At 41.5% G+C, this 20,727-nt stretch overlaps 1 protein-coding gene across 1 annotated transcript in view; it reads left to right on the plus strand.

The window, feature by feature from the left end:
- Positions 1–20,727, plus strand: part of ZFYVE9 (zinc finger FYVE-type containing 9) — a 140,721-nt gene that overhangs the window by 83,582 nt on the left and 36,412 nt on the right. The window contains exons 3-8 of the mRNA XM_089684486.1: positions 1,933–3,779; positions 6,170–6,269; positions 6,962–7,138; positions 9,790–9,950; positions 13,428–13,539; positions 20,288–20,410. Coding sequence (XP_089540612.1) covers positions 1,933–3,779; positions 6,170–6,269; positions 6,962–7,138; positions 9,790–9,950; positions 13,428–13,539; positions 20,288–20,410 — 2,520 coding nt within the window. The remainder of the gene's footprint in view (positions 1–1,932; positions 3,780–6,169; positions 6,270–6,961; positions 7,139–9,789; positions 9,951–13,427; positions 13,540–20,287; positions 20,411–20,727) is intronic.

Genomic DNA, 20,727 nt, shown 5'->3' on the forward strand with positions numbered 1-20,727 from the left:
CCTTCAGATTAGCACAACAACAGTGCGTAGAGAGCTTCATGGAATGGGTTTCCATGGCTGAGCAGCTGCATCAAGCCTTACATCACCAAGTGCAATGCAAATGTCGGATGCCGTGGTGTAAAGCACGCTGCCACTGGACTCTAGAGCAGTGGAGATGTGTTCTCTGGAGTGATGAAACACTCTTCTCTGTCTTGCAATCCCATGGATGTGTCTGGGTTTGGCGGTTGCCAGGAGATCGGTACTTGCCTGACTGCATTGTACCTAGTGTAAAGTTTGGTGGAGGGGGGATAATGTTGTGGGACTGTTTTTCAGGGGTTGGGCTTGGCCCCCTAGTTCCAGTGATGGGAACTCTTAGGGCATCAGCATACCAAGACATTTTGGACAGTTTTATGTCCCCAACTTTGTGGGAACAGTTTGGGGATGGCCCTTTCTGTTCCAACATGACTGCGCACCAGTGCACAAAGCAAGGTCCATAAAGACATGGATGAGCGAGTTTGGGGTGCAGGAACTTGACTGGCCTGCACAGAGTCCTGACCTCAACCCGATTGAACACCTTTGGGATGAATTAGAGTGGAGACTGCGAGCCAGGTCTTCTCGTCTGACATCAGTGCCTGACCTCACAAATGTGCTTCTGGAAGAATGGTCCAACCTTCCCATAGACACCCTCCTAAACCTTGTGGACAGCCTTCCCAGAAGAGTTGAAGCTGTTATAGCTGTAAAGGGCGGGGCCAACTCAATATTGAACCCTACAGACTAAGACTGGCTTGCTAATAAAGTTCATGTGTGTGTTTTAATACTTTGCATAAAATATAAATCTATTTACAGGACCACAAAGTCTAAGCAAAAAAGTATGAAAAATGGCTAAAATGCTTTCTAATTTTACGTACTGATACAAAGATTAAGTGTAATGCTTCCTTTACGGGCAATAATGAGTAATTCCCACTGCTGAAAGCAATCATCACACACTTCTTTTTCCTATTTAAAAAGGGAGTGACATGTTAGTGAACCTGTCCTGAAAGACGTATAGGAGGCTCTGCTATTGCTGGCCAGTGCTAGATGCTTGGCTGAATGACATTGATACTTTTGAGTCACAGATCTGGAAAAAATGTCAGAATTCCTTATCTCTGTAATTGTTTCAGGACAGCTACCTGGTACTAAAGCCAAAACATCAGCATGACAGCCAGGATATCATGAAACTAGAGTTCCATTTTATAATAGATGTAAACTCAATCGCAATTAGTTTTCCGGTAATTGGATATAGAGACATTTGTGCAAATGTTATTATTGCTTTCTATTTGAATAATGTTAAAGGCATGGACAAAAGTTTAATACATGCACCATCATTAATAAAATAAGCATTTAATACATTTTTGCATTGAAGTCTGCAACCATGATCAGTCCGTGTAGGTGCAATGCATAGGTTCCTGTATTTACATCTCAGCCCAGGTCTGTATGGAGTTATGGGGCTAGAAGAAGTAAACAATGTACTACAAGTGCGTTAAAGTCATCTGGCGCTCTGCGAGTCCTTCTGCCGTGGTGGATGTTTAGTGAAAAAGTATTCTGTTCTCTTTGTATTGCTTTGTGTGATATCCCTCGTGTTCATGCTAGTCATTCCTCTTTTCTATTAAAAACTAACCACACTGGGCAGGAGAACATACTGTGGTCAGTTCTCTGTGCTGTCCTCCAATGATCCTCTTTCTACTCCACCTGCACAGCCATTCACTGGGAAGAATAGTGTGCTGCTATTTCTCCTCCCCCAGCTCTTCTGCAGCTGAGAACTGGAGGATTGTGATCGCTTATAAAAAAAAAAAAATGGGGGGGAATTGTATTTAGAATGTTTGTTTTTATACCTATACACAAATGTTTTGCTTTTCATTTCTATTTTTAACTGAATGGGTTGTTCAGTTTATCATTTGGTTCTTTCCTTTTCAGATGAGACTGTTTCACCAAGGCTTCTGGATGCTAAGTGGAATCAGATCCTCAATCCACCTTCCCACCGTCTGACTGATAACTCGACATTAGACAATGTCACCAAGACGATCATTGATATTGAGGCTCACCTCAAAGACCGATCACCCTGCCTGACACCTAAGACGCCCTGTTCCAATGGAGAGATCAAACGTCTAAACTCAGAGCTTTCCGTCATGGTGACGGAAGGTACCAACATGGCCGAAGACCAGCTGGCTGACTGCAAAGACCAGCCAGAAAATGTATGCAGTACCACCACTGTGCGCTGCGGAGAGGAGTCCGTTTTAGCAGATGTTACCCTTAATAGTAGCTGCACTAAAGATTCTAATGTGAGCATATGCTCATCTCCTTGCAATAGCCCTACAAGTATGTCTCTTGATAACTCTAGAAGCACGCAAAGCCAGATTCATGTTATAGACTCAAAGCAGCAACCACAAAACAGTACTGACTGTAAAACAGGACTTAATGTCTCTGTTGATAATGAAATTAGTGTTAGTGCTACCATGAAGGGACAAGACACCATAAATGTTGGTGCATTCACCGATGATGGTACTGAACACTATAATAGTCCATCCATTGAGTTTTCTACAGATTCTGATGGTCTCCAGCTTTCTGCTAGTACACTTTCTGTCCCCAACTTACAGACTGACAATAAAGATCTCCATCCACCAAATGGTCTAGGTATGTTTAGTGCTGCAACTGTAGATACCATTTGCAATGAAAAGCAGCAGAAAACTGCCTTATTTTTGTCTTTAGATAAGCAGTTTGCTAATGAGTTGGCATATGAAGTCAGTCCAGCTGCCCTTGATCACCTCCTAAGTGATGACCTCCAAAAGGACAGATCTCACAAATTTGTGGTGGAGCATTTTTCAGAGTCTGTGGTAACCAATGGGGACTTGAATGTGACAAAAGTAAAAGAGAATCAAGAAAAGGATGAACTTTGTCTTGAATCCAGTCGAAACAAAGAAATGAGTAACGATATCTTCTTGGACAGCTCTGTTAGTGTTGGTGGTGAGGACAGGTGCCTGCCTAATGTTGATGCAGACATGTCATTGTACAATGGGTGTGATTCCTATGGAATGCAGAACCCAAATGTAGCTCATAACCCAAAGAGTTTGCCGTCAAAAGAAGATTCTGTGACAGAGGAGAAGGAAATTGAAGAGTGCAAGTCTGAATATTACGCCAGTGTGTATGATCAGCAGAGGGAGGACGATGCTGCTGAAGCAAGTGGACTTGTGCTGAACATCACTGGAGACCAAATGAAGAATCACCTGCATGGCCTGTGTGGCCAGGTGACACCAGGGCATGGGCAGACCTCTTCAAAACTGGCTGGCAATATGCAACCTCTAAGCGTCCCCTATGGTGGAGCGCGTCCAAAGCAGCCAACTCATCTGAAGCTGCAAATTCCAAAGCCATTATCTGACATATTACATAGTGACTTGGTTCCCCCCAATGCAGGCTGTGGCTCCAAAAACAAAAATGACCTGTTAAACAAATCAAATCAGAGTGATAATATGGTCTCAGAAGCTCTCCATGAAGAAGCTGGTCTGCGTAGCCCAGTTACTGATGCAAATGGTGACCTCCTAGGAGATTATAGGGGCCCCCACAGCCCGTGCCTTGCAGTGTCCCCAGATAGCCCTGATAATGACCTCCTAGCTAGGCAGTATAGAGTTCCTACCTCCAAGCCATTTACAACACTAGGGGAGGTGGCTCCAGTCTGGGTCCCTGACTCCCAAGCACCAAACTGCATGAAGTGCGAGGCAAGGTTTACCTTTACCAAAAGGAGGCACCACTGCAGAGCATGTGGTAAGGTAAGTGGAACTAAAATAAGTTGTGTTTTTTTCGAAGTCTCTGAAATTCCAAAATTTACCTCAGTTTAACAGATCTGACAATATCATTGTGAACTTTTGGACCTCCTCATGATTTTTCCAGTTTTTAGTCATATGAGATGCCTTTTTCTGCCTCCAATAGTGTTTGGGGAATATAGGAAGTCTGTATTACCTAGGCAGTAACTGCTGGAAAACAAATATCTTATGTTAGACTTGTCTGTTGTCTTGTTATTTTGGTAGTAATATTCCACTCAACTCTAGCTTGCTCCAGTACTTTGTCTAAAATAGGCCTTGCATTTTTAATTTAAAAAGTTTGCTCATACAAACAACTGCATTGGACCATTCCTTGACCCCTAACCTAGAAATTCCACATGCAGCTGCTTACTTATCTCAGCATGAAGCCACCTCCAGGACACAATTTACTTCAGTGCTGCCTGTGCCTGCACAATGAGCCCTTCTACACTTGTATAGGACTCTTTAGTTTGTGGGGTATGGCCTTATGGGATGAACACTCCAGAAATTTCATGTCATAATCAGGACAGACTCTTGTGTTCTGCACTAACATAATTTTTTTGTACATCTGTAATAGGGATGAACAGATGTATTTAAATTCGTGTCCAACCTAGGGTCCAGCAGACATATTTTTTTATAGAGCTAGGGGAAACATGCTTTCATTGACAGCAGCAGAAAAACTCAAATAATTTAGGAGCCAGCTGGAATTTTTAGTTTCATAGTCTTGATCTTAACAATCACCTGCAGGTCTGCTAAAGATTAAAACTTGCATTGGAATTTCTGTGGAGTAATTTTGACATTCTTGTAGCTGCCTTTTTGTATATCATCCATTGGTCCTGGACCACATCTGCAGGTGCTGCTGGACACGCTTTTTTTTCTGCACCTCTCATGTAAACAAACAAAATAGTAGTCTAAGAAGTGTTTTATAGATATCGGCTACATTCAGACATTCTTTAAATGTTTGAATGTGTTAGGTGATACAGGAATCAAGCTTTGCCCAATGCAAGTTTAAAAAAATGTACTGTTGCTAATCCTCTCCTGAGTTGTGTGTGGGAGGGACTATGCAAATTAAGGTGAGCTGAGCAAGCTTCTGATATTAGTATAGTTTAGTTTTTTTCCTGGATAGCACAAGTATAACTAAGGTAATCCTGCAAAGCTTTCTATAGAAAAATAAAAAAGTGAGCGCTGATCCTAGAAAGCAGCTAAGCACTTTAAGTAACCAATAGATACTTATACAGAATAATATAAATAAAAGTGCAGCGCTAAGTAATAAATCTGAAAATTGTCCACTGTAAGTCCAGTTCATATAAACGTGCCAGGTGACAAATGGTGATCCGTGAGGAAGTAGCAGAAATGCGCACTCACCAGAAGGTTGAAAAGGAGTACCTCTTTGCAGAGTCCTTATTAGGAATTCAAGCATCCACCTAAGAGGAGGAAGAATTTTGCTTTGCACCCTTGAGGAAAGGAAAAGCTAATCCACAGTGACCAGACCTGTTTCTTCTTGACCGAGGATCCATGAGCTTTTGATATATACTGCTTATATATATCTGCCTTCTGGTGAGTGCGCATTTCTGCTACTTCCTCACGGATCACCATTGTGGATTTCCATTTGTCACCTGGCACGTTTATATGAACTGGACTTACAGTGGACAATTTTCAGATTTATTACTTAGCGCTGCACTTTTATTTATATAATCCTGCAAAGCTATTGTGGTCTTCTGGTGGGGGGGGGGGGGGGGGCAGGGAGCCGTCCCTGCCAGGAGAACACAGTGTTTACTGCTAGCGGCTAAAGCTGATGGTAATAATTGCATGCTATAAATCCTACATGCTGATTGTGCCCAAGCCGATCTGTCAGTCATCTTGGGTACAATCAGCCTGCCCATAGATGGATCGAATCCTGGCTAGTCCCTGCTAAGATTCAATCCATCTTTGGCCTGCTTAAAGGCAAAACTTTGTTTTAGATAGTGGAGAAGGATTAGGACACCTGTCAGGTTTTTGCTATTGTCTGTACTGTCATTAGGGAAATTCACCTTCTCTGTTTGTCCTGTTTACCATTATCCCCAAAAGTGAAAGTGAAAGAAAAACCACAATTTTGGGTTGTTACCAGAAAAGGAAAACAGAGGAATAATTCCAGTGGGGACACTAGTTTTGGTGATGGCCAAGGATTCCCTTTCTTTGGAGGGATTTCCTCTCTGTTTTGGCTGTGGGACAGGACGTAAAAAGAAATCTCCCCAATAGGACACAGATGGCAAAAAAAGGCCTGACAGGGAGTATACTGTCCCTTACTCTATCCAAAATGGAAAAAAAAAACATTTTGCCTTTAGTTCTACTTTTGATTTAACGCTTTCTCTCATTTGCAGGTTTTCTGTGCTGCTTGCTGCAGCCTCAAGTGCAAGCTTCTATACATGGATAAGAAGGAAGCCAGAGTGTGTGTTATCTGCCACTCTGTGCTCATCAATGGTGAGTGCAGCCTCTTCTATACTATAGCTGTTCTGAACCCCTCCATGCTGTTCAATCGCTAATTGGAAAACCATTTTATTTTAACTTTAAAACTTAATATATCCTTTAGCATCACATTAACCCTTTGAGGACCAAGGGATGTATTTGTCCCATATTTTTAATTGCCTGTAGAATCTGATTAAGAACTTAAAATACTTTTTTTTTTTGGTTTGAGTCAAAATATTAGTTCTCATCAACAAATGGATCTAGCTTTTTGCCAATTATTTCATGAAATGGCTTAGTTACAGCAACTGAAGTGTACGAACTGTAAAAACAAAAAATTGATTCTTTTGGCGTTCCCTAATCTTATGGCCCTCAAAGGGTTAAAGCTATCAAGAAGCCCTCACTCAGTATAACCTGGTTATACTGTTCTTTTGGGCCACAAGCCCTACTCCATGGAGCCAAGGTTTCCTTACATTGGACGGATTATGGCCTAATAGCCTGAAGTAGCTGTATGCAGTTTGGAATAAATGACTCTTTAATATTTGCACTATATACTAGATGCTCTGTATTCACATCTGGCTGGAGGGATAAAATGAGGAATAACCCTCTTTTCTTTTGGGATATGTGATTGGATGAGATATTCCTGTTTTACGCACTAATTTTGTACACAACTTTTTTTTTTCCCTGATTGCTTTCACTGTGTGTTTCAGCTCAAGCATGGGAAAATATGCTCAGTGCATCAGTCCAGAGCCCAAACCCAAACAACCCTGCGGAGTACTGCTCCACCATCCCCCCTATGCAGCAGGCTCAGGCATCAGGTGCCCTCAGCTCCCCGCCTCCAACAGTTATGGTGCCTGTGGGCGTCCTGAAGCATCCAGGTACTGAAGGTGAGGATCCCACATCTACAAAAGTACAAGATTTTAGCACAGTCACATTTGTAAAAATATATTTTTCTTTGTTTACAAACAATTTTTTCTTTTTCAAGAAAGTCTGTAAAATAACAGTACAGCTTCAAACAATGTGTACAGTAGTAACAAAGCACAGTTGAATTGTACATTTCAAAAAGGCACAATCCTATCGAAAAAGTAAAAATGAAAAGAAAAGATGAAAGAATAGAGTCTAAGTACATGAGAAATATAAATAAAGAGATAGGTAGAATGATATATCTGCCAACAGTACAAGTCAGGCAATCATCAAATGGAATGGCCCTAAGTATGCAGTAAATGTCTATGAACCTTCCAAGAAAAATATATTTTTCATTGTAACTAGTCATCTTAAAACTGATTCATATTGCTTTCTAACAAGCAGTAACCAAAACGTCAAGCAAAGTTAATGATCATTATGTTGTGTCTAAAGATTTTGTTGCTGCTTGTTGAGTGGGGAGTACATTCCTGCAGCTCTTGTAATTCCAGCCTCCCTGTAAGGTGTGTCACTTCCTTAGATTTCATTCTTTCCCCAGAGGCTTTTCACTGCTCCATATCCTTGTTTGTATTCCAGTGTCTGGAACTGCTTGCTGTATGGCCAGCCTGTATATCCTCTCCAGCACAGGTGTTTTAGTAAACATCTTGGCCTAAAAAGGAGAACTCCAGGCAAAACGCACCATCCATCAGCATACAGAGTGCAAAAGCTGCAAATCTGTGTTGTATTTATTTATCTTGGTCTTGAGTTTCAAGGCCAGTTCACACCACAAAAATGCACTCCAGATGCGTTTTTGCTTACAGTTCACACCATACTTCATTCCGGTGTATTTTTGATGTGTTTTGCTGAGTTCCAGTACAGTTTTGTTTAGAAAAAAGCAGCATGTGCTGTTTTTTTTTTCTTTTTCTTTTCTGCACAGGAACATATTGGAATTGACTGCACTGGTGTGAACTGGGGCCATTCGAATACATGGAAAACACTGTGCATGCATTTTTTAATCATGTTCTGTGCAATTTTTGGGCCTATAGTTAACAAAAAGAGTTCTATAGGGACAGCATACATGCTTATTTTATAACACCAGCATTGTATTAGCAATACAAATAGTTATATTTGACTAGCCAAAATAAGATTTCTTGAAATTCTTCTTTCATGTTGTGAATTCTGCCTGTCTGCTGACAATCTGTCAACAACTTCCTGGACTCCCTGCATGCTTTGGTCATCTGCTGTTCATTTTCCATTTCTTAGGACTACATATCCCATGGTACCTTGCTGCCTGCAAACAGTGATTGCTGTACTGACTCCACCTGCTGAAACTCCTCCTCTCAGCACCTCTGTGTTCAGAAGGCAGGCTTTGTGAATTCCGTGACACAGCATTGCATACCCAAAGGGCATTGAGAGTACTTGTCACAGAATTCAAATAATTAAATATGTGGGGATATTCACAAAGTAATTTTAAAAACTTGAAGATCATTCGGATAAAGGAGTAGGCTAGCAATTATTGAAATATGGATTTATAGTATATGACTTTAACTGTTAACATAAATAGTCTTTAAGGCTTAGGTTTTTGTAAGGATTTTTTGGTTTATGGATATGCCTTTACATAGAGTGCATTTCTACCCAGGAGTAAATCTTTTCAATCAGTACTTATAGATGTTAACCATAGACAGTAGATGCTTGTTTCACAGTCATTGAGAAAAGTTGGTATGATACCATTAAAACGTTTATAAGGTTGCAACCGCTGGCAAGCTATATCTGTCCAGACAGTCCTGATACTTTTGCATCTCTATCATACAATACAGCCATCCTGAATTTTCTCTACTGCAGTTAGAGTAGTACAGCTAGATCACCTCCCTGCCCCAAGTCTGTAACAGGACAATAAAGGAGCAGCAACAGACTGATGAGCCAATTTCTCCACTGTCTCCTTCTATCAGCAGCCATTGTGAATTCAGGATACGTAGTTGGCCCCTAGTGCTTCCCCCTTTCTTATCCAGTCTGATTTCCAATGTACAAGAGAAGGAAGCTCCAATGTTACACTGGATGCATTTAAATATAATTTTTTTTTTCTTTTTTCAATGAACACATACCTGCATTGATTGATGTTACTTTATATGTGTCCAGAGTTCAGATTTAAAGTTGAACGCCAGGAATTCAACCATTTTGTAAAATTTGTTGGATTACTATAAATTAAGTCCAATGAGATGCAAGCCACTTTGTGGACTTATCACATTAATTTACAGTTTACATTTTGTACTGAGTGGCAGGAGTACAGCTATGCCTTTACTTCCGGCATCCCTACGCTGGACAATCTAGTTGCATGCAGCCGCTGTGTCCAAAAATACAAACGCTCCTGTGAATGGGCAGAGGATAGGGGCAGGCAAAGATGGTGTGTATCAGAAGACCGCATCTCTCTTCTGTTAGAGTGCTCGGAGTATAGTGATAGCTGTACTCCTGACGCTCAGTAAAACTGTCAATTGTAAATAACACCTTTAGGTCTAGGAGGTGACATGCGCCTTGTTGTACTTAAACCATATTAGGACAACAGATTTTATTGAGAACTGATGTTGTTAGTGTAATGGAATTTATCCTTGAAAGTAAAAACGTTGTCATGTTGTCTTTATAGGGTCACAATCCAGAGAGCAAAGGCGAGTCTGGTTTGCTGATGGTATCCTACCTAATGGAGAGGCTGCAGACGGAGGGAAAGCAAATGCAGCACCTGCTGGAAACTTGTCAGTTGCAAATGATGCCAACAAATCTACCCCCAGCAACTCCCCGTCTTCAGAGGCAAGATGAAGTTTTGTGGCAGCTGCAAAAATAGCGCTTTGATTCCAGCTAACATTCCAGTGGCCAGTTGAATGTTCAAAATACAAGCTATGCAGTACTTGGGTGTGCACATAGGATTTCCACTTGGCCTCCCAGAATAATTACTGAGTTTTCCAGTTTGTTGGAAATGACAGTCAATTGTATGTGTAGAGGACGCCTAAGTGAATACTTGTCTGCTCCTGCGTAACAGGATGAATAGAAGGCTTCACGCACACTGTTTTATTGTAAGGTCTCATGTATGCATGAACTCCCCTAGACGTTTAGTTTTCCTGGCAGCAGAAAAAGACAAAATGTGTGGAAACGTGGTACCGCGTTTAGCGCTTGGACATTTATTCATTTGGTTGGCAAGTGTATTTTCCATTGACATTAAACGCACAAGCGCTAAACGTGGCTAACATTTACACGCATATTTGCTGCATTTAACGTTTTTTGGCCAAAACATTCCTCTCCTGAATGTCATTCTTCTGCATTCAGGAGAGGAACGTTTAACTTCAACTAAACTCAGCTGCAAGCCTATGTGTACATGGACACATAGGCTTTTATTGAGTTCAGGGGCTTTGGCAAAAAAAAAAACCAAAAGCTCCTAAACCCACATTTATGAGCAGCAGTGTACATGAGGCCAAAATGCTGTTTCTCCTGACAGGAGAAAATCGGCATTAAAAAAATCACCTAAGCTGCATTTTTTTCTACCCAGTTTAGGTGGGTTTAGCTGCATTTGGTGTTTGGGGGTTTAATTTATTTGCCAGAATTTTCATTTATTCTTGGCATTGAAATGAATAAATGCTGAAGTGCTAAACGTGCCTAGCGTTTAAGCGCATTTAGATACGTTTATGTGCCCTTAGGCACGTTTGTCAACTTAAATGCCGGTAAACTCTCTTGTACTGGATGCAGTTTTTGTGGTTTCAGAGAAATGTCAGTAAACTCAGCTGCCTGTAAACTCCTCTAAATAACTGTGTACATGGAGACATAGGACAACATAAAGGAGAGTTTAGGGGCTGCAGAAAAAAAAAACGCCCACCTGCTCCTAAACATCAGTTTAGCAGGTGCAGTTTACATGAGGCCTAAAACTGCTTGAATGAATCATTAATCCCTGAAGGAAATATAGTTTTTAGTGTATAGAGACTATAGTTGTCAGTGAAAATCCTAGTGTGACATTAAGGCCTCATGTACTCATAAACTCACCTAGTCGTTAAACTTTCCTGTCTGCAGAAAAACGTTTACACTCGTTTTGACGTGTTTATCGCTATTCATTTGATTGGCCAGAGTCTTTTCCATTGACATGGATAAACGCTCAAGCGCTTAATGCGGCTAGTGTTTAGACTCTCACTAAAAAGTTAGTTACCAAAGAAATGTTCCAATAAATACAACACTTCTATTATACCAACATCATTGCGCCAATGTAATAAAGAGAGGAAAATACACTCACTGGATGCTGCTATTATTAAAAAACTCAAAATAAAAAAAAAATGTGAAAAATATACAAATCACAAATAATAGCGCAAACCAAATCACACAACTAAATATAACCACCACCAAATAAGTGCATATTAATAGTGCTAACAAAAAATCAATAAATAGGGAATCTCAATATAGTCCATTCAGAAAAGTCCATATAAACATGATCCTCAGTAAATGAAGTAATGAGATCCTCCTTCATAAGCAATGTGATATTCAGTGCTCAAAAACACCCCACCAAAATGCACACTCACCATGTGCTAGTAATTAACCAGCATGTCAGTATATATCCAGCATTCACCAAACGGACTTCAAAGGACGATCCTCATGTGTTGGTAATTACTCAGCATACTACTGTGTATCCAGCATATCACCAAACAAACTCCAGAGAAGATCCTCTCATATCCAGATTAGCACATGTTGGTAAAGAAAATACTCGCCATAGTGCAATATCATCCAACAAATTTATTGCCAAACAAACCCCCCTTGAAATCACACTCACAATGAGCAAATAAAAACAAGGCGTTTGGTTATATCAGAGCTCCAGTCTCTCCATCCTGTGTCTCACCAGCCAGCTCGCATTCAAGATGGTAATAGTGCCATCACGTCATCCGGACACGTGCATCAGCATGAGTAGTGACGTCACAGGAAGGCCACACTCTGACGCGTTTCATCCAATGACTTCTTCCGAGGGAGAAGAGGTTCACACTGATACGGTGTGGAATTCGCAGCATTTTCTGTGTGAATTCTGCACCGCATCAGAATCACACCCCGTTCATGTGAACCGCTGCGGGTGTGTATGTTAACAACACCCTGAAATCGGCCAGCAAAACGTAGTGTGATGTGCAGAATCGGATTGCATGGGTGTGAATACCCATGCGGTCCGATTCTAGTGCGGACCATAAAAAAGGTCAGTTTTATTGCGGATGCGTTGTGATTTGAGCCATACAAAATGTACGGCTCCAATCGCACCGCACACAATTCGCATGTGATTTGCACAGGAATTCGGTGTGGTTCCTGTGCGAATCACACGTGATATACCGCACCGCACATGTGAACCCGCAGCAAAGTGCATGAGGCCTAATATGGAACTCCAGCCTTTTTTGTTTTTTTTGTTTTTTTGATTAGTGTGTGGAATTTGTCTTTATTGAGGATGATTTCCCTAACCTCCTACTTGGTGAAGCAGTCACAGAAGCAGGAAATGCAGAGGGGCTTAAAGAGGGACACAGCCACTAATAAGGAAGAATTAAAACCTATGTAATTATGTTATTGTTTGCATCCACATTGGGGAAGTTTTCCTATCTTTCTTACCCAGTCACTGTGGTCAACCGAACCGGAAGTGAAGTAGGGACCCAGACAGCAGTAAAATCTTGACAGAGGCTCTAACTCTCTCCACTCTTATTAAAATATTTTGTCTGGAGTTCTATTTTTCGGAACCCCCCCCCCCCCTGCTCATTCGCTCTGTGGTTACAGTAAGGTGTCAGAACTGTGTTACTGCTTGGGAGATTCCTCCTCACCATTTGCCCTGGTACAGTACAGAAAATGTTGGAAAATCCAATATTTTTGAGTCGTCTCAAAAAGGAGAGGTGAGGGGAAAATATTGCAATGAGGAAATCTATTTTGTGACAACTAAGTGAAAATATTTGCTTTGAAGTGATTTCGCCTTACTTTTCTGATTTGTGTTTGGAAGAGGCAGTGAAGGGAAATTTCAATGGCTGGACAAAAAAAAGATAAAAAAAAAAGAAAACTTTGACAGGAGTTTGAGCCATTGCCTACTCTTTCCAAAACTAAAAGAAAATTAAAATGACCATACATACACTTTTAACTCTGCTTTCCTTTCATGGTTAGTTCTTTCACCAGTGATTTTTTTTTTTCTACAACATTTATTGAATATGGGATAAATTAAAATTAGGAAGATTGTTTATGTATTTTTGTTTCAGTCAAAAAGAGGGCTAAATCACACGTCTTTGTGTTTCCATGCAGGCTGAGAATATATCTGGATTCTGTGGCAGCATAACACAGGTGGGCAGTGCAATGAACCTTATCCCAGAGGACGGTCTTCCCCCTATTCTCATCTCCACTGGAGTCAAAGGAGGTATTGGGTTTTTTTTTTTTTTTTGCAGTTTTCAGCCTTTTATACACAAACTTCTTGCCAATTAAAAACTGTTCAGCTGTCTGACTTTTGGAATTTATGCTTGTCATGGGTTCCTCCCCTTTCAAATTATAATGCCACAACGTTAACCTTTTCCCATGGCTGCTCCCTTGATGGATTCGGGCATTCTGTTCGCAAGAATGCAGCAGGAACTTTCCAGGACATTTTAGTCACCGTGCTGGGAGCGCCCAGTAAACTGTTCCCTATGGATGCCTATATGCGACCGCTCAGTGTTCAAGCCCACCTGCCCAACTGCCACATATACTGTGTGCGTAAGCTCGTCGGGTATAGATTAAAAAGTGTGCTAGATTTCTCATGAAACCCAACTCAGATTAACAGGTGTTTATCTCCTGTCTTTAAGTGCTTGTTTACACTTATGTTGTCTTCTAAAGAGCAATCTACATTGGATTGCTTTTCAGTGAGTGACAGGTGGTGAGAAGGTGTTATGTCGTCTTTTCCTGTTTTAACCCCTTAAAACCCACCGACCGTAATGATTTGCTTTGCACGGTTGCAACATGGCCCCATTCAGTTGCCAGTGGGGATGCTTTTCAATTCTGCCACTGCACATGTACACCTTGCCTTTGCAGCTAAACCCACAACAATAAACCCAGTCTGTATATGCAGTAAAGCATGCTTGTTATACTCACTGTGGAACCTAAGGGGTTAATCCTCTGCATTGTGTAAAAACGCTGTTTGATCCTGTCTTCTCTGATCCTCCCCTTCTTCCAGTGTCCCCCTCTTATCTCCTGATAAGACATATATCGTGTGGAGTCACTATGCACATGCTCAGTTTGGTGTGTATTGCAAGAGGGGTTTTTTTTTCCTCTTGGGAGGGTGCATGTGATCAGCACAGGGCCAATCTGCACTGTCCTGACAGAGGTCAGGGGACCTGCATCCTCCTAGAGCAAAATGAAAACTCTTCCTACAAGCTTTAACATGTGCTTTGCTGGACACTGATAGAAGTCACAAGATTGTTCTAACTGCTGATGAGAAAAGGTATTTAGCAGTTTGAATTTACTAAAATAATTGCATTTCCATGATTTGTGTACTGTGGGAGACCAGATATAGTGAATGCAGGGTCCTGGGTTTAGTAACACTTTAAGAGAGATTGGTTGGGGCTCCGCCATGTGTTTTTATCCCCCTCCCACCCTCAACTGCAAGTTTAAACGATGCCTAATTATGTAGAGGATGCTAACCATTTCGAGATTTTTAGGTAGGAATTTAATCTTCAGACATGAATTTTGTACCCATTCTCACAAAGGGCTTCCCCTGCTTAATTTTCTGAGTATTTGAAATTATCCACGTCCAAAGAACCTGCCCTCCTCCATATGCAAAATATGTTTATCCTTCAGGGCTTCAAAACTAGTATAATAAAAAGTTACTAGGGAATTGAACATAGGCCCCCTTGATGATGAAGGGCCCACCTATCATATATACTATAGTACTTGCAAAATGTACAACTCAGTGTTCACCCTTCTACTTTACAGCAGGTTTATCTTGTTCTGGCACTTCTACGGTTTCTGTGTGACAGAATGGTCACTGCAATTCCTTCTGACCTCCAGGCTTTGCATTGCTGATAACCCCTGGATCTGTTTGCTTTTACCATGCTGAGGGAATTCTTAATATAATTCTACATAGTGTATAGCCATATTTGCGATCTTTGCTGATCTCTAAATACTTACACTTTGGAACCCAGGATACATTATTCTCTTCTGCATTAATACTTGATCTGTGAACATTGTAGCTGCTCACAACGCAGGAAGTTCGATACAAGAGGGATAGGAGGGCCCTGCTCCTTGGAGTTTACAATCTAAGACAGTGGTTCTCAACCTTCCTAATGCCGTGACCCTTTAATACAGTTCCTCATGTTGTGGTGACCCCCAACCATAAAATTATTTACCCAGTAATTATAATTCATGAGTGTCGTTTTACCTCCAATACTGCTGCTTTCAACACAGTAGCTGCTTTTAACAGAGTAGCTGCTTTCAACACAGCAGCTGCTTTCTACACAGTAGCTGCTCTTTACACATCGGAAATATGTGTTTTCTGATAGTCTTAGGGGACCCCTGTGAAAGGGTCGTTCGACCCCCAAAGGGGTCGCGACCCACAGGTTGAGAACCACTGATCTAAGAGGTAGGGGCTGGTGGTAGAAAAGGTAATAGCTGTGGGGTATGAACCTCCTATCCCTCTTGTATTGAACTGTATTGTTGCTGTATTTTCTCCCTTTACATTGTAAAGCACTGAGCAAACTGTTGGCGCTATATAAATCTTGTATAATAATAAAAAAGTGTAGCATACAAGACTTTATTCATATAATACATGTAATCACTGTCAGACCATAAATGACGGACAACTTATTATTATAATTATACAGTATTTATATAGCGCCAAAAGGTTTGCTCAGCGCTGTACATTATAGTGGGGGACAGAACATGAGACAATACAGTAACAAAACAATACACGAGCGGTTCGAGGGCCCTGCTCTTTCGAGCTTACAATCTAGGAGGGAGGAGATAGTGGTACAGGAGGAAGTGGCTGTGGGGGATGTAGTGGAGGAGATCGGCTGTTAAGTGAGGGTGGGGTAGGCTTCCCTGAAGAGATGGGTTTTCAGGGTGCACCTAAAGGTGAGGAGGGTAGGTGACAGTCTGATGGATTGGGGTAGAGAGTTCCAGAGGATGGGGGAAGTCCTGGAGAAGTCCTGCAGTCGGGCGTAGGGGGAGGAGACCAGGGAGCTAGAAAGTAGGAGGTCTTGTGAGGAGCGAAGATTACGGGTTGGGTGGTATTTGGGTATCAGGTCGGTGAGGTAGTTTGGGGCAGTGTTATGAATGGCTTTGTAGGTCAGAGTCAGTAGTTTGAATTTAATGCATTGGGCAATCGGAAGCCAGTGGAGGGAATGACAGAGGGGGGTGGCAGAAGAGGAGCGGTTGGTAAGCTGGATGAGTCTGGCCGCTGAGTTCAGGATAGACTGAAGCGGGGATAGCCTGTGTTGGGGTAGGCCGGTGAACTTTCTTCTGACATTGCCTCTAAACTGTTTGGTAGTGGTGAGGCTCTCTCCTTTTATCATTGTTTTTGTTTTATCATGTGTATTGATTCGTGTTTTTACTGCAATTAAAGATGTATACATTTTTCTTATTACAAGCCGCAGTTTGACCTCTTTTGGATCCGCTTGACTTAGGCATCTTGTGCCTCTGTCATTGTTTTCCCTTCTTTTTCCCTCTAAACTGTTTGCTTGAAATATTGTTTTTATAAGCACGTTACATTCATAGGTGTTAGTAAGATGCAGATCCAGTACACTCAAATAGTGTAATTTGGTTTACAAAAGTTTATTTGTTAAACTAAAGTTTTTAATGGAGATACTGAGGATAGTCCTACAGCTCTGCTGTTTGCATATTTTTGTCCAACCCCTGTAGAACATATCAAACACTAAATGATTTGCAGGTGTGAAAATGACATGTTTTGCGCTGAAAGCAGAAGTGATGTAACATTCTTTTGCTTTTGCTGTGTGATGAGACACCTAGCTAATAGGTGGGAAGCCTCACTTTTGTCGTTCCTGCGTACATTGCTAATAATACGGAGTCATGTCAGAGCTTACAAAGTTTCATAGAGGGCAGATTGTTGGTGCCCACTTCATTGGTTCCTCTGATTGTCAATTGACAATTGATTTGCTGTGTCACATGGTTATGACAGCATATATAGTTTCTGGGAAAACGTTGTCTGATACGCATAAGCGTTGTCAACATGGTCAGCTGACTGAAATAGACAAAAGGACATTGTGACCCAGAATAGGAAAACAACTGCTGCAAAAGTGACTGCAGAGCTCAGTCTTCCAAAGCCGTGTTCACTAAAATTGTGCACAGGGAACTCCAGAAGCAAAACATTCACCGACGAGCTGAAATTGCCAAACCACCAGTGACTAACATTAATGCTCAGAAAAGGAGAGAGTGGTGCAACATCCATAAATCGTGGACCATCAACCAATGGAAGACTGTAATCGAGCTTCACACTGTTCCCAACCACCATACATGTTTACGTGTGGCAAGCACTGTCCCAGGCTTACAACCAGGACTGTCTTGTTTCAGTGGTAAAGCATGGTGGCAGCACAATCATGCTTTGGTTAGTCACTGCCAGCGACTATGTACAAATATTGGCCGACCATGTGCACCCCATGTGGCAGACATTGTTTCCCGAAGACAGCACCATTTATCAAGACGATAATGCTCTGATTCACACAGTTTGTGTCTTCAAATCGTTTTTTGATGAGCTTGCAGACAAACTCTTGCATCTTCCCTGGGCGCGCTAATCGCTAGACCTCAATATCATAGAGCCACTATGGTCGATTTTGTTCAGGCTCATTTTCCACCTTCGGCATCTCTGCGAGAACTAGAATGATTTTTACATGACGTGTGGTATCGGATTCCATTATTCACCATCCAAGACTTGTATTTGTGAATTCCCAGGAGAATTCAGTCCATCTTGGATACCAAAGCTGGCACAACACCCTATTCCTTTACCTGGTGTATTTCATTCCTTTACCTGGTGTTTCCATAATTTTGGCCAACCCCTGTATATCATTCTTTTACTTTACAAAAGAATTGGTTTGAGGTGAAAAGTATGTTTCTGTTAGTTTTAGTAACACTCTTTAATTCCATTATTTCATTTTACCCCATCAATTGGTTGTTTGGTTCATACAGTAACCTGATTGTAACATTTGGCCCATTTCTGCACTCTATTCCTGTTCCTATTGCATTAAAAAAAAAGAAGTGCGACCTAATTCTCGCGAATGTTATGCTTTGTATGGCTGTTCTATTTTAGTACATGCATGACTTACATTGATTAACATGCTTGAATTACACAGAGCTTTATGGTTTATATATGTTAATGTATGTTTTATACATTTACCTGGATAGGTTGGTGAAAGGTAGTTGGAGTGGGCCTCACACATACTGTCACTTTGCCTTTAACCGGCTCCCGCCTGCCATATAAGGTAATGACGGGTGCAAGGCGGTTTTCTCGTTCTGGGAGGACGTCATATGACGTCCTCCTATTCTAACCGCGCATGAGCGGATCCGGGAGCGTACAGTGCGGCGATCGGTGGTGCGCTGTGTCTCTCAGACACAGCGGTTCACCGATCAACGGAAGGAGCCGAAGATGTTGGCTCGGTCATGTGATCAGCTGTGTCCAATCACAGCTGATCACATGTAAACAGGGAAATGCCGGTTATCGGCATTTCTTTCCTCACGAGCTGTCACGCTGACAGCTCGAGAGGAGAGGAGAGCCGGTAATCGGCTTTACTCAGAGGGGACATGTGCACTGATCATCAGGGCACTGATGATCAGTGTGCCCTGATCTGTGTAGCCCCAGCAGTGCCACCTGTCAGTATCCATCAGTGCCAGCTGTCAGTGCTCATCAATGCCACCTGCCAGTGCCCATCAGTGCTACATATCAGTGCCTACCAGTGCACATCAATACCGCATATCAGTGACCATCTGAGCTGCCTTTCAGTGCTACCTATCAGTGCCAGTCAGTGCTGCCTATCAGTGCCGCCTGTCAGTGCTGCATATCAGTGTTGCCTAACGGTGCCGCCTAACAGTGCCGCCTATCAGTGCCACCTAACAGTGCCAGTCAGTGCCGCCTATCAGTGCCATATGAGTGCTGCCTTTCAGTGCCCATCAGTGATGCCTGTCAATGCCCATCAGTGCCTCCTCATCAGTGCAGCCTATCAGTGCCCATCAGTGCAGCCTATCAGTGCCCATCACTGCAGCCTCATTAGTGCACATCAGTGAAGGAAAAAAAATCACTTATTTACAAAATTATATAACAAAAACTAAGAAAAAACATGTTGTGTGTTTGTTTTTTGTTTTGTTATTTTCAGTGGTTTTTGGTTTGTTTAGCCAAAAGTAAAAAAACCCAGAGGTGATTAAATACCACCAAAAGAAAGCTCTATCTGTCTCAAAAAAAATTATGAAAATTTCATATGGGTACAGTGTTGCATGACTGCGCAATTGTCATTCAAAGTGTGACAGCACTGAAAGCTGAAAATTGGCCTGGGCAGGAAGGGGGTATAAGTGCCCTATAGGTGAGTGGTTAGTAGTAGAGTCTCTTTACCTCTTTTGTCAACAGAGTGGTTTAAAGCTTAGATGTTCAGAATAAGTTCATCAGCTTTAGTTTGCAACAGTTAACTTGACAATCAGATTTTTTCTTCTGCTAGAAAGCTGGTCCGTTGCACATTCCTAGTTCTCTGCAAAGTTAATTAGTCTCACTTTAAGGGGCAGTTTACATTTGAACTTGTAAAGTTGTATTGTGTTCAGAAAGGGGTAAGCTTCACCTAATAAACAATGGAGAAGGACCATAGAGTTCACCCAGGGGTCTGGAAATGACAAATATAATATATTCATTTTCATTATTGTTATAATACAAGATTTATATAGCGCCAACAGTTTGCTCAGCGCTTTACAATATAACAGGAGACAATACAGCAACAATACAGTTCAGTACAAGGATAGGAGGGCCCTGCTCCTTGGAGCTTACAATCTAGGAGGGAGGATTATTTACCTAAATTAAAGTGATTTTATTTTTATATTTTAGTCCTAAACATAATTAAGTAAAAGGTATACTTTCCCTTGGATCTTATTTTTAATCATAGTTCATACTAAGCTCAAATACTAATGAGTTCCACATGTTTGTCTCCCAGATTATGCAGTTGAAGAGCGTCCATCCCAGATGTCGGTCATGCAGCAGCTGGAGGATGGTGGTCCAGATCCTTTGGTCTTCGTCCTAAATGCAAATCTTTTAGCAATGGTGAAGATTGTGAATTGTACGTGTTTTGTTGTTCAGTCTGTGGCATTTACCAGCCGTGTGTTTGCACAGGGCTGCTATGTTTTACACCCGTGAAGGTGTTTTAATAATAAGTACACTTATAGTGATGTTGCACATTAACTTTGTCACTTTCATCATTCTCGCCTTGTTAATGAGTCATTTTCCATTTGTCACAACTACTTAAAAGTTTGAAGAATGGAGCATGTGGAACCTTGACTGTGTGGATGGAGGAATCTGTATTTTTTTTGTTCAACCCGCTGTCTGAACAAAAACAACAAATCATCTATGGCCAGATTTACAGTGAACTTCTCTTAT

Source organism: Staurois parvus, unplaced genomic scaffold (assembly GCF_062004578.1).
Source record: "Staurois parvus isolate SC_StPar_1 unplaced genomic scaffold, SC_StPar_1.0 ptg000347l, whole genome shotgun sequence".
NCBI classification, from domain to species: domain Eukaryota; kingdom Metazoa; phylum Chordata; class Amphibia; order Anura; family Ranidae; genus Staurois; species Staurois parvus.